At 55.5% G+C, this 13,389-nt stretch overlaps 4 protein-coding genes across 4 annotated transcripts; 3 read left to right on the forward strand and 1 right to left on the reverse strand.

Moving 5' to 3' along the window:
* The first annotated feature begins 518 nt into the window (after positions 1-518).
* Positions 519-1,237, forward strand: BGZ61DRAFT_463857 (uncharacterized protein). Its single transcript, XM_046247445.1, has one exon. It carries the CDS (start codon positions 900-902, stop codon positions 1,149-1,151), a length of 252 nt encoding a protein of 83 aa, XP_046096224.1. The 5' UTR covers positions 519-899; the 3' UTR covers positions 1,152-1,237.
* Positions 1,238-1,974: 737 nt separating this feature from the next.
* BGZ61DRAFT_369159 (concanavalin A-like lectin/glucanase domain-containing protein) lies at positions 1,975-3,694 on the forward strand (the record flags this gene model as incomplete). Its single annotated transcript, XM_046241943.1, has 3 exons — positions 1,975-2,233; positions 2,345-2,650; positions 2,712-3,694. The coding sequence occupies 3 exons, from the start codon at positions 1,975-1,977 to the stop codon at positions 3,692-3,694; spliced, it is 1,548 nt and encodes a 515-aa protein (XP_046096225.1).
* Positions 3,695-5,720: 2,026 nt separating this feature from the next.
* BGZ61DRAFT_148921 (uncharacterized protein) lies at positions 5,721-6,761 on the forward strand. Its single transcript, XM_046237342.1, has one exon. It carries the CDS (start codon positions 5,975-5,977, stop codon positions 6,518-6,520), a length of 546 nt encoding a protein of 181 aa, XP_046096226.1. The 5' UTR covers positions 5,721-5,974; the 3' UTR covers positions 6,521-6,761.
* A 242-nt stretch (positions 6,762-7,003) lies between these two features.
* On the reverse strand, positions 7,004-9,367 carry BGZ61DRAFT_369096 (uncharacterized protein; the record flags this gene model as incomplete). The annotated part of the gene is made up of 8 exons (XM_046241936.1): positions 7,004-7,262; positions 7,363-8,348; positions 8,398-8,434; positions 8,488-8,715; positions 8,775-9,077; positions 9,134-9,175; positions 9,240-9,272; positions 9,333-9,367. 8 exons carry the CDS (start codon positions 9,365-9,367, stop codon positions 7,004-7,006), a joined length of 1,923 nt encoding a protein of 640 aa, XP_046096227.1.
* Positions 9,368-13,389: the final 4,022 nt, after the last annotated feature.

Consider the following 13,389-nt stretch of genomic DNA (forward strand, 5'->3'; position numbering starts at 1 on the left):
CCATTGACTTCGGTGAGGGGCAACCCGTGGCAAACGCATCCCGTGGTCGCAGGGCGCGTGTCTCACTTGGTGACTTTTGTTTTCAAGCATGTCGGTAAACGGTTTTACCTGTCTCAGCTCTAGTGAAGGAGTCAACGGTAGTCGCCGGGAACAGACAGAGAGGCCTGCGATCAGGCCCAGAACAGGACGCAAGCGCCGAAGTCCAATGAAATAGGCAATTGCCCGCAGCCGCGTCTGATGATGATTGATCCATGGCGCACTTTAATCTGGTGCAGGGATTGCTGGCAGAAGACGGCAGTGCTGGAGGCGGTGAAATTAGCAGCAGCCGCAGGGCCAGATCCGCCTTGCGGGGGGAGAACAGTGGTCAAAACAGTGGGAAAAGGGTCAAGCCATGAAACCCGGGGCGCTTCAGCCGGTGCAAGTAGCCGCCAAGCTCCCAACAGCGTTTATGCAACCGGCGCAAGGAGGCATAGGTAGTTTTGCCACGCTTGTCCCTGGCGTCTAAATTGGAAGGGGGAGTTTGGGTTTAGAGGCAGGGCAGCAGTGCATTGCAACCTCATTCGATGGGCGGAAAAGGCATTGAGACCAGATGTTGGGGGAGATGCTAACAACCAGACTCGGGACCGGGATCTGGTTCTCCATGTCGGCGCCTACGTCACCGGGCCAAGAGCCGTCGTCATCCACTCGCGACACAAAGAGTGAAGGATGAGGCTTAGTCAGGGTGTCGCCAGGGGATCCATGAGGATCTCCGGGCTGCACCCTGGGTCGCGCAGGGCACTTCTCAGCTGTGACAGGCGATTTGCCTTTGAGTTGAGCACTGGGTTGGCACCGGCATTGCTGGAAGGGAACTTGGCGCGTTGCAGCGCCATCGCAGGCGGCGATCCGGCGGTGACAGGTACATGCGATTCCCCGCTGGAGCAATAGCGGGATGCGTGGACGGGAAGTGCGCGACTCTAACAAGCCACAGACGGCGGCGAGGTATCCCCCCATCTCCCGCCGAACGTCCCGCCGGTTCCGTCGAGTCCTGGGGCTCTCCGAGACTTCAAAGGGGTCCAAGGGGTCCAACCTCCAAGTGCGCCGGAAGCCTCCATCCCTCCACTGCTGATTCAGTGGTTCAGTGCGTTAGCCCGCTGCAAACCCACTGGGCTTGACCCCTGGAAAGCCCGTAAAGGCGCAGGAACGGGAGCCATGGTATGAAACTGCGCTGCATCACCAGCTACAAAGGACCAAGCACCGGGACACCAGGCAGATGAGCAAGAAAAATACTGTTACACTGTCCTGGAATCTATTTTCGGCTGCAGAACGGCTCTCTCTGTTTATCCTTCTCCCCTTTCTTGATCCCCTAACTCATCGCCTTGCACGCCGAGTCAGTAGCAAGCAAGCCACGGCGTTGAGTATTCGCTGCACTGTACGCCTGGTTCTCGACTCGTAACTTCTTGTTCCGCGTATGCGTGCGCGTGCGTGTGCTGTTCTTCCCTCCCATAATAGTGGCGACTTTGCGTGGGCCAAGCCTGAGCCTCAGTACTCCGTACCTTCTACTTACTCCTCCACTCACAAAAGTACTCCTCCCAAAGTACTCCTCCCACTTCCCACTGTACCAACCACCCTTGCCTCCTCTCCCATTCCCCATTCCCCGTCTGACGGCCCGCCATTCTCCTCATCCTTCCTTTCCAACCGCACGCTTCAATCGCACACATTCCCTATCGCCTCGTCGTTTGGTTTTCCGCGCCTCCTCCGGTCCGTCCTTTTCGCCCCCGCGATTGAATCCTCCCGAATGCTTCTGTCGCGGCGGTGACGGCCGTCCGCCTCTGCTTGTCGCCTCTCTGCCCTGTCGTCTCTACTTGTCGCCTGTCGCCTGTCACCAACACATCGCCTGTCCCCGTGCCCGACCGACCCGGCCGATACGAGACGCTCTCACACAATCCCGCGACTCGCTCTCTCACTCCCTCATTCACACCCCATCCATCCGCCATCATGGGGCTCAACTCGACCCCCTCATCTGCCTTTACCGGTGTCATCATCGGCCTCGTCTCCTCATTCGGCTCCATCATCCTCATCGCCCTCGTCATCTTCATCTTCTGGGTATCGGGCTGCGCAAACACCGGCCGCATCATCCTCGACCGTCTCGGCCGCCCCGGCGAATACGACGATGAGCAAGCCTTCGCCCGCGACGAGGCTGAAGCCCTCGAGTCCATGGACGACATGGCCCGTCAGGAATATCTTCGAGCAAAGGGTACGTCGCGTTCTCCCCCTCTCAACAAATCGGTTTACCTCCCTGGTGTGCTTATCGCCCGGATGCACGTGGGTCTTGGCTTCTATTTACTAACATGAGTCCTCCATATAGCCTACGTCACTGCGAATCCCGCCGAGTCTCTCCAAACCGACATATCGCTCTCCCAATACCTCGCCATCCAGGAAAAGGGCGTTTCCGCCTGGGAATTCGAGCCCGAGCTGGAAATCGCAAACTGCTTCGTCGAGGGTCGCACCGAGATTGAGTTCTTCGACTCCGAATGTACCGTCATGAGCAACCTCCCGGTTCCCAAGCAAAACGACGTCTACTACTGGGAGGCCAAGATCTACGACAAACCCGAAAGCACTCTCCTGAGCATCGGCATGGCTACAAAGCCTTATCCTCTCTTCCGGTTACCTGGTGAGATCTCGTCACACCTCCTTGTGCCGTGCCGCCATGACCTGCTAACACATGATGCCAGGCTACCACAAGTACTCCGCTGCGTACCAGTCCACCGGTTCCCGTCGCTATAACCAACCATTCAACGGAACCCCGTACGGCCCGCAACTAGTCCAGGGCGACGTTGTTGGCGTCGGATATCGTCCCCGCACCGGTGCCATCTTCTTCACCCGCAACGGCAAGAAACTCGACGAGGTAGTCCACGGCCTCAAGGCGCAAAACTTCTTCCCAGCCATCGGCGCCAACGGTCCCGCAGTCGTCCATGTCAACTTTGGCCAAGCCGGCTTCGTTTTCATTGAGGCCAATGTTAAGAAATGGGGACTGGCTCCCGTCACTGGCAGTTTGGCTCCTCCGCCCCCATATGGCTCCGAGCAGGGTAGTATTCTGTTGGAAACCGGGACCAAGGATGGCTATACCTATCCTCAAGGCCGAGGGCACAGCCATTCGATCACTGCCGGTTCCTATAGCACTCGCAACCCGACCAACAACACCGGGAACAGCAACAACCTGAATCCCCAGCATGGGCGGTCACGTAGCGGCAACTTTCGCATCCTCCCTCCGATGAGCCCCGGGCCGGTTAGGAGCCCAACCGACATCTCATTAGCACGCTTCGTCCCTTCTGAAGAGAGTGGTGAAGCTAGTAACATCATCAGCGCTCAGCAAGAAACGCACGACCACAATCCTTTACACCTACAACTCGAAGATGCGACAAATCCTCCTCCGGAATACCAGAGCCCGAACCACTCGGACGACGAGGGTGGCCGGCGATATAGTACCGACAGCGAGGAGAACACTCCCCTTATCCGAGTCCTGAACCGAAGCCGAGGCAACTCTGCAGCCACCGTCATCGCCACACGCCAGAGTCAAAATCGGCATAATCCACCTGTTCCCAGCTATAGCGACGCGATGCGACAAGGTGCCGGGCGAAATAGGAGCGATAGTGCAGAGCCAAACCAAACAGATGAATCTACCGACTCAGAAAGCAGCGGCGATGGGTCCATCTGAGTCTTTCGGTCAGCCGTTCTGGCCACAATTCCCTCTGAGAGGGATTCTCCACCAGACTGGGATGGGCATGCCATTATAAACATGTCGAGAAACCAGTCTAGGATGAAGCATGACACATTAGCGAGACGGAGCCCTGGGGGAAGCGTCATCAGCAAACCACGATAACCGGAGTTGAGGGGAAGGAGTTGGTCCAACACACCATACACACGACACATATCAGTCTTTTTTTTTATGCATAGGCGCCACGGAGTTGAATAGCATCAGCAGCAGAAGCACTACGGGGACCCTTTCCACTCCTCAATGTACCGTGCTGCGTCTTCGTTTCTTGGGTTTTCTAGACGGGGAAAGTCTTTTATCTCCCGGGAAATCCGGGGCGGATACTTATTGGGTCCGGAGGGGGACTAGGGAATAGTGATACCAATCAAACCAGCCTGACGGACTGCGCTCGTTGTTTCAAGTCTTTTTTGTTTTGTTTCCGTTACTCGAGTCTTTTGACAAAGACGGCTCCCTAGGGAGGAAGGGATGTTTACTAGGGGAGAAAGGTGTGCATACATCTTCACGCGAGAGAGTCACGAGCATGTGGATTGCTCGCCTGAAACAAGTACGAAATACGATTATCAATCTGCTCACCTACTGCTTTGAATATTTGACCAGTGACGCCTTTCGCGAGTTGCCTCGTAACACAATTTTTGAAGTGGGATGCTGAGAAGATGGGCCAAGGTTCGAACCAGAGTCATCGTTTGGGAACACTGCGACAGATGTTCAAGAAACTGGTCGCGCAGAAAGAGCATTTGACTTCAAATGCAATCGAATAGCAAGCCAGAGCCGTCGACTCCTGCAACTTTCCCGCGCCCATAACCCTCCCACCTGTGCAAGGACCAATCACAGTAACCGTCGACAGTCAGGATCCTCCATTAAACCCACACATACCTTTCTTTATACCCGTCCTATGAATCTAGGCCGAGACTCACTATCCGCCTATCCCTCTTTTGCATCTCTCACCCGCATGGGAGTATCTGTGACTTATCGAGGGCGTTGTGGTCTTGTGTATATGGCTATACAGCGAGTCGATTGTTACCTACAGACAGTAAGGTCGTTGACCGCAGACAGCAGGGTTGAAGTCAGAAGGGTTGAATTGAAGCTCAAGGCAAAGACCAGCGTGCAACAACCTTATTACTCAGCTACTGTTTCTTCTGGTGCTGGGTGTAGCACTTACTGTTTGTCTCTACTGTATGAGAATACTACATGACTTTGATCTATCTGATGATATTCAGTAAAGCTAAAAATACCAAAACAGCGAGTCAAAAAATCTAACTTCTATCCAAGATACGTTACCTTGGTAGTGGAAGATGTTCTTCGTGCAAAACATACCCAAGAGGCAGAAGAGGTGATGTATAGTGGCCAAGTCAAGAGGGAAAGACAGAGTCGAGCTGGCACCTGGAACACTAGATTTATATATTCTGGTAGCAAGAAGGGAAAGATAGTGATAAGGGTTGATGCGACAGCTTAAGTGAAGGAGGAAGGCAGACCAAATGACTCGCTTGCTTGTATTAAAGAATAAAAAGACATCTCCCTTTCAAGTCTTGGGAGAAGCCATTTCTTAGGTAGTACCTCCCTCAAGCTAGCCACGGATCCAGCTTCAATAACTCCCATCCTCAAGTGCTTGTCGACAACATGAAAATGCCGGTCCTAACTGAAAGTGGCGAGGTGTTGCTCTCCCGGTCAGTAACTCGGCCAACTTCCGCCTCTCTTGCCATGGAATTGGCACTGCAAGGAGTGAGACGATTACTGGGCAACGAAGACACACCAGGATCTACCAGGGGGGGCTGGACGGGGTCTGATAAATACAGATCTAAGTCTATCTACGGGCAAGACCGAAACTGAACGACTCCTCCGAAATTCGTATTGGCATGAGGGCTTTCTAAATGTCGGCTAGAAACCGTCGATGACCTTAGGTGGCTGGTCTTTACGAGGTGACAAGGGCAGCCCTTCAATCTTGAGAAAGATCCAGGGTCTCTAAAAATAACCTTGATACTACGTACGGAGTATACGAACTATTGGACTATTGATCACAGGCTACGCCCTGTCTCAGGTACCCGCTTCAGCCTCACCCAAACGCCATCAACCTGCCATGTTTCCCTTCCTCATACTCCACCATCTCTAAGCCTCCCCCTCACAAGTCTTCAACCCAACCACCATCACGCTTGAACGATAACGCCTCCAGCTTATCATTATGGCGCCTATTTCTCCCTCGTAGACTCGTCGACTGGATTCGCGCCCATGGGACCTAGTCTGGCCCACGTAAGCGAATACGAAGACCTCATTTTGCGCCGACGGGGCGAAGCAACCCGGCACCAAGCCACCACCACTAGTAGTGGCTGCAAGGGGCAGGGGCATCGGGGACCAAGAAACACAGTAAGACTGCGACACAATCACTCGAGCAAGAGGGGGGGGCCGTCTGAGGTTTGCGCATCCGGTCGATTATCATTAATCTCCAGGCACAAAGCTGTTTCCGACTACGGGCAGGCATCAAGCCTAAGCCCAGTAGACCAGAAATCAATGCGCGCCAAACATTCTATCTCGCGCTATCCCTTGCGTTTACCCTTCCTTGCAAACGTACATGTTGCTCTTCTCGTTCCTTTGGCAAAATCAAATCAAAATCAAAAACATTTCCAAACACATGAGTCTGTCCCATACTATCCTTTCGCTATTGCGGCCCTCAAAAGGCGCCGTTGCGGTTCCAAACATTTCGTGAGCAAATACTCATCAATCAAAAACAAAAACAAACATAAATCAAAGCGCCGATCCAAATGCTTCCAAAAATAACTCCCATCAACGCCAAGCTTTTATGGCGTTTAAAACACAAACAACAGTCGCTATGCAGTTGGGACACGGTGCTTCCGTAGCCGGTGTCGGTATCCATAAGGAGTGAATCTATGCCGATGAATTCGTCGTAATATCGTAAAAGGAGTGTCTATCGGGTATCATGGTACAAAAGGAGTGTGTATCATCTTCGGAGGTTATCGTAAGGAGCGTAAGGTATTATTATACAAGACGTTGACGTCTAGGTGGTTGATTTCGCGGGTTTCGTAGTAAGGAGTGTGGTGGTAATCGTTGGTAAGGAGTGTCGTAGGGCCAATGGACCAGACTGGTCATTGAACCCGGTGGTAGCGAGCGTCGAAGGAGTGTGATATACATGGCGTCTGTGTCGATCGAAAAGCAGCGAGCGGGGTCAAATCAAATTCGAAAAACAATCGACAATCAAATGGCTCAAAGCGATGGACGGAAGAATCGAAACCGAGGGACGAGCTAGGTGGCTCGTCGTCGGCTGTTGTCAGGGTTCTGCATCAAGTGAGTCTGCGCCAGCGGAGACGCTGGATGAGGACCCGATGACATGGATGCGGTGTGGCGGTGTCGGGGGAGAGCCGAGTTCGAAGGAAGCGGAGACTCGGGAAGAGGGAGCATGCCCAGCTGTTCCGGGTTGAGGTACGGTGATGGGGCCGATGTGAGCGATGCCATATAGGAGGTTGGGTCCTCGGGAGGCGGATATTGCGGAGTGGTGGTGATCCTGGGTGGTAACGGTCAATCCCTTATTGTTCCTCGAGCGAAGGCCGGTGTGATTCCTGCTAGATGCCTAGATCCACACGGTCTGGATGGGAGTGACGAACCCGACGCCATAGTTGTGAGCTGGATCGTTGACCATGGCTGGAGGCCCTCCTTGCAGGGCGCTCATGTCGAACGATCCGTATTCCTCAGTGTCGCTGTACGCAACGGAGCCCTCAAAGGTCGAAGAGGCTGGGCTGTAGGCACCTGTATATGCCGGAGATGGAATGTTCAGGTACTGCTGACTGGGGAATGGCGAAGACAGGACCAGCGGGCTGACGGCAGAATGGGGGGGCGGTCCAGATGCGTTCAGCATCGGCATCTCCTCGGTGCTGTAGCTGAAAGCCGGGTTCCCGTATGGCATGTATGACTCCGTGGTAGCCGGCATCACCTCATGAACAGGGAAGTTGGGAGGGTGGAACTGAGGGAACGAGGGGGTCCTCTCCGGGTGGATCCACCCCATGCGCGAACGGAACTCGCCAACGGTGTCAATAGGGAACTCCATGAGTGTGAGCGGGGTTTGGAGTTCGTCCTTAGCATTGCTGGAAATGTTGATGGACATGAGTCGTCGCGCAATCTCCTCGACAGGCGAGATGGCAAGGCTACCAAAGTAAGCAGCACCAATCTCAGGGAACAAGCGCTCCATGAGAAGAGCCACAGTGTAGAGGTGGGCAATGACGATGAGGGAGTTGGGGGAACCGTGGTAGTTCTGGAGGTAGCCGACGGGCATCCAAAAGAGCCATGTCCTCAGTGGCTGGAGACGCTCGAATTGCTGGGCGATGGAGAGCGTAGGGCTGATCTTACGAGAACCCCGGAGGAAGCCAATGAGGTGCTGGATTTGAGTCGTGTCCTCCTTGTGATGCTTGAGATGAACTTCCACCTTCTGAATCTGTTCAAGGGTGCGCTGGAAGGCATCGAGGTCTTCGGGCCGGGGCTGGCTGGGACGGTGATCCTTGCCAGGCGAGGGTGGGGCCGTCGGGAACGTGCTGCTCTCGGCGATGAAGTCTCCGAACTGAGACTCATGCTTCCAAGGATCCATGGCATCAATGACCTAGGCGCGGTTAGAGAGTGTTTTTAATTCGGTATTGGCGGGTACGTACAGATGAGGTTCCCTGCATCAGCTGGGTCCAGCTGCGCCTTCAGACGTCGTCAGCACTTTGAAGAGGAGTGTCAGCGTTGCACGAGCTTACCAGTCAGTGGCTTGCCAGGAGAGGACAAGGGATGCCGCAAGGATGGCATCGGAGGTCTCTCGAGAAAAGGAGCCAATCGCCTCCTGCAGGCCATTGAGAGCAATACCACGGTGCTCGTAGGCCATGCTACCGACCAAGGGGCAGTCAGTAAGGAAAGCAATGTGCATAGCCGAGAAAGCGAGTAGAGCGTGCATGACGTAGGGCGTTGTGGCTCCGATCCTGAGAAGACTGTTGGGCCAATGTCAGCAGTGTACATGGGGCACCAAATGGGGCAGTGCTGGACTAACGTGGGAATGTGGCGGGTCCACAGTGTAAAGTTGTTGGCGTCAATGGACGCCAACTGGCAATACAGAGTAGCAACATGATAGATCAACCGGAGGTCCTCGAGAGAGTAGAGATGGGGCATGGGAGCTGGATATAGACCTAGGCTCGGCAGAGGGAAGATGCCCGTTCGCTGCCACTCGGCGATGGCGGCTTCGACTTGGGGCGTCCACATCAAGTCGGGCTTGTCGGGGGTTGTTGAGCGCTCAGCATCGGGTACCTGGACATCGTTGTACGGGCAGCGGATCTTGTGCTTGGTGCAGTTGCGGCTGTAAAGCCTTGTCAGTGGAAAGCTCGTGATCAAGTAACCCGGGAACCAATTCACCATTGAGGAAAGTTTTCATCACAGCGGATATGTCGTCGCTTGCTGTAAGAGGGCAATGGTTAGAAATGAGATCCTGCCAAAACAGGTCGGAAAAGCAATATCATACCAGGTATCACAACCCTTGCGAGACTTGGTGTGGCTATAAGATCGAGTTAGCAAACTAGACAGAGAAAGCGAACATGACGTCAAGAGTACTAACCTGCGGCGAGGGGGACCACCACCGGGGCCAGCCATTGTGTCTGATGTTGAAGGAAGAAAGTGTAGCGAAAGACCTAATAAGTTATGGTGAGTCCTGTGTCGTCGCCAAACGAGGAGGGGCAAGAGCATACGTGAATGTATGTCCACAAAGACGAGCTTGCGGACAGAGAGCGAGCGTGGAATGGGTGGGCAAGCGGTTGTTGATCTAGTCGAGCTTGTTCGGAGTGGACTTGCTGAACAGGGTCAGGGTGTGCCGGAGAAGCTTTAAGCTAAGCTCGGGACTCTCGGAAGGCGAGGGGTTTCGAGAATCCGGACTTGGGCAACGTCGCAAGCAAGAAGCAGTCACCGTAGACGAGCGATGCCACGGTGCAGAGACGATTCTAGGTATCAAGCGGGGAGCGATTGGGGTGGCGGAGGAGCTCTACGATGTTGATGTCTCCTGGTATGGTTGGCGAGATGGGACTCGATGCAGGATCTTGATCGAAGGTTGTTCTTTGGAGCAGCTTCCAGTTTATCCTCCTTTCTTCTTCCCTAGATGCGGTAGCGATCGAATGTGATAGTTTGGTTTGAATTTTTCTCCTCTTCAAGTAAACTTGAAGTGGTTCAAGGAAGCGAGCGTGGTTGTGCAGATGACGAGATATCAACTAGACACAGAGTCGAGACATGGGCATCCAAGCGGGGCTTGAGATGATGTGGGCTTGTCGTCGAAAATCTTGGAGATCGGAGGGTAGGCGGGAGTCAAGATTGTCTAGCGTGCTTCTTCTGTTGGATTTGTCTTTGTCTTTGTCCTGCACAGAGCGGCGATTCCTTAACAGTCCAGAGTATGGTGGTGGTAGTAAAACGACCGGTTGGAAATACCCTGGAAAGGAAAATAAAACAAAAACCAAAGCACCGTAAAGCGAGTGACAGGAGTCGACGAGGACTTCCTACGGGGAGGAGAGGGAGAAAGCGAACGTGGGGGAGATGGTTGATAGGTTTGCGAGGTGTTGATGATGGCAGATGGAGTTGACCAAAAGAGGGCAGAGGAGGGGACTCGGGAAGGATGCTGGGGAGACAGCTTTGTTAAATACAGGTAGGCAGCGGGGAGGCGTACCGGGGGGAGGGTGCAAGGAAGGTGCGGCGGGAGGAGTGTACAGGAGTGTACCGCAGCGTACCGGGGAGCAGAAGGTGGGAAGGCAGGAAGCAGGAAGGCAGGAAGCAGGAAGGCGGGCAGGAACCTGGGCTGGGCTGGGCTGGAGACCGACTGCAGACTGGCCCGAGACTGGCTGGGGCCCTTTGGGAGCTTCTAGACTGGAGCTTGGATGCTGGAGACATTGGACTGGAGACTGGAGACAAGCCGGCCCCGGGGCAAGCACTGGCAGGGAACCTTGAAAAGAGGGCTGTGGCCCGTGGCCGTGGGTGGGCACCCGGGACTGCGGCAGCATCGCAGTGGTTCCGCGCTGCTGAGCGGAGGCGCTAGACTGGGTGCCACAGGTACCACATCTCTCCCAGGCTGCCCAGTTCGTTCACGTCTCGGACACCCTTCTGAAAAGTCCCTTGTTGCGACCTGGGCGGGCACGTCCCTGGGGCTGGGCATCTGTCATCCATGCGAGAAGGGGACCAGCGAGCGAGCAAAGTCAGTATGAGGCGAGAGAAGGGCGCATGGAGTCCGATCTAGGCACAAAAGTCCGCCGCATCCATGCCCAATACTTGTGCACTCTTTAGGGATAGCATTGCTACTGCTATTTAGGGGACCTGGGGACTGGCCATGGCCTGTTTCTGTGGTGGCCCGGACCACGTCGAGTCGACAATGTCCGGCCGGTGGGCTGGGCTGGGCTGGGCGTGAAAGTGAGCGTGTGATGGGCGGCGAGCTGGCTGGGCTTGCAGCTCCGGATGGCGAGCATTAGTGGGGGTGCCAGCCCGGGACAGGCGGCGAGCCTCGGGGAGTCAGAGGTGGCCGATGATGGGTTGATGGGTTGATGGGTTGGTTTGATGGGTTGGTTGATGGCAGGTCACAGCAGGTCACAAAGGGCTGCGGGCACTGTACTGTAGGTGGCGAGGCCCTGCGGACAGGCGCCCAGTGGACAAATTCCCAGCGGCACGCCAGGTGATGCAGGTGCCTGTGGCCGGCAGCCAGCAGGCAAAACAGCGAGCAGCAGCGCGGTGATCAGTGGATAGTGGCAGCCAAGCGGCGGTCGAGGGAAGCATGACGCACATGGCTCGCAGCCCCAGGGAGGTGTGGGCCGGCCGTCCGTGAGCCGCGACGGCCAGGGGGCGTCCAGTGGAGGGCTGGAAGGTCGCGGGTGAGTGGACAAAAACAATGCGTAACAAAGTAAAAATAACTTTTGGGGGGATCCGTGCTGCCAACTAAGCCGCCATCGTTCGTTCGCGTGTCCCACAGGGCCGGGGGCGTTGGGCGTGGTGGGCGTGATGCTAGGGCGTGGGCGGGCGGTGGTGGACGGTGGGCGGCGGTGGAGATGCGTCATGACAAACCGGGGGGGGGGGAGGCGGACGAGACAGGCCAGGCGACATGTCGGGCGGGTTGCTAGCGGGTTGGCGGGCATGACATCTCCCTTGGATGGAAGGTCGCTGTGGGCAGGGCTGGGCTGGGCTGGGACAATGGTATCCATGTGATGGGTATGGGTGATGGGTGATGATGGGTGATGGTTGGGGGTGATGGGGGATGAATGGGCCCGGTAGTTGCTCAAAGAGTCGACCGGCCGGACAATCGACCCCGACCCATCATCCACAGTTCACAGTTCACAGCCCATGCCGTGTCCCAATACGGCATCACAGGCCACAACAGGCACGGCATGTCATCCATTGGATACCAGTTGGTGAGAAGCAATGTTAAGACTGCCGCCGGGGACCTCCTGTCCGCCACGGCCCTGCAGTGCATTGTTAGCTACGTGACCGTGGACCGTGTCAATGTCTATCTATGGAAGCATTTTGGAATGGGAACGTTACCTGCCCACCATCCACGCCAGCCTCACTGCTCTGCAGGTGAGACGGGGCCAGTGAGATCGCAAAGGCCCGTCTTGTCAAGCACCTTGACACCTTGCCCAAGGCCGCCACGCAGCCGCCAGCATCGCCAGCATCGCCTTCGTCGCCTTCGTCGCTTTCGCCATTCACAGTGAGCAATACCATCCGTATCAGCATCAGCACCAGCATCATTGGCGCCAACATCAGCCAACTTCGTCTCAGCCTTCATCCTACGTCTCAGTGCGAAGTGCCATCATTCCAAATCTGCTCCACCTTTCCGCCTCTCCGTGTCTCTACGCTCCTTCCAAATCTCCATTCCTGTGATGTGCTCTCACTTGTCCATCTGGTTCCTCCATTCACCCACCATCAACATTCGGCGACTATCCACTCCCACTCCACCTACATGCTTACTGACTGACATCCGGGGCGACCTCGGTTGCGCTCAGGGTGGTTACCAGGCTAGAAAAGGCTGGTAGTCAGAACCAAGCACGGTACAGTCCGGTGTAGTCTTCGGCGGCCCTCAAACACGACGCCGGTCATTTCGGACCCCCGGGCGTTTATGACGCCGGGCGCCTAGGATCGTCACGCCGGACCGGCGTGCTTTGCTCAAGCGTACCCAGATGTGGTAGTAACTAGCGCCCTACAGATCGCTCAGGATGTTTGAGATTAACAAGACAGGCGGGAGTAATGATGGATGTCGCAGGATTAGTAGTGGAGGCGGAAGCGAAAGTGTCTGTCAGTCATCGGGGAACAGTGACAGCATGGGTCAACCAGCAAAATCGCCAGCGAAAGTCGCGGCCGCCCATTCCTTCTGCCTCCGAGGCACAGTACCTGTGATTGCCGGTGAGCTGGGTGACTGGGGTTTGGCTACCAGCCGTCCAGCACCTTGAGTAGCCGTGGCGAATGATCTGATGCATTGGGAAAGTCTCCATCATGAATCCTCGGCGTTGGTGGTACTTCCTCTCAGATGTCTCTCCCCGCCTCTTCTTCTCTCCTCTCTCCCCCTTCACTCGCGACTCGCGCCCCAATCTGTGTGATTCGGAGTCCGGGCAGACGCGGGTCGCCATCTGCGGACATTGTCACCCCTCGAAATTCTT

Source organism: Ilyonectria robusta, assembly GCF_021365365.1.
Source record: "Ilyonectria robusta strain PMI_751 chromosome Unknown BGZ61scaffold_36, whole genome shotgun sequence".
NCBI lineage: Eukaryota > Fungi > Ascomycota > Sordariomycetes > Hypocreales > Nectriaceae > Ilyonectria > Ilyonectria robusta.

Excerpts from the sequence above, each read along its gene's own strand:
- BGZ61DRAFT_148921 (XM_046237342.1), top strand. The coding sequence starts at position 5,975 with ATGGGACCTAGTCTGGCCCACGTAAGCGAATACGAAGACCTCATTTTG.
- BGZ61DRAFT_463857 (XM_046247445.1), top strand. The coding sequence starts at position 900 with ATGCGATTCCCCGCTGGAGCAATAGCGGGATGCGTGGACGGGAAGTGC.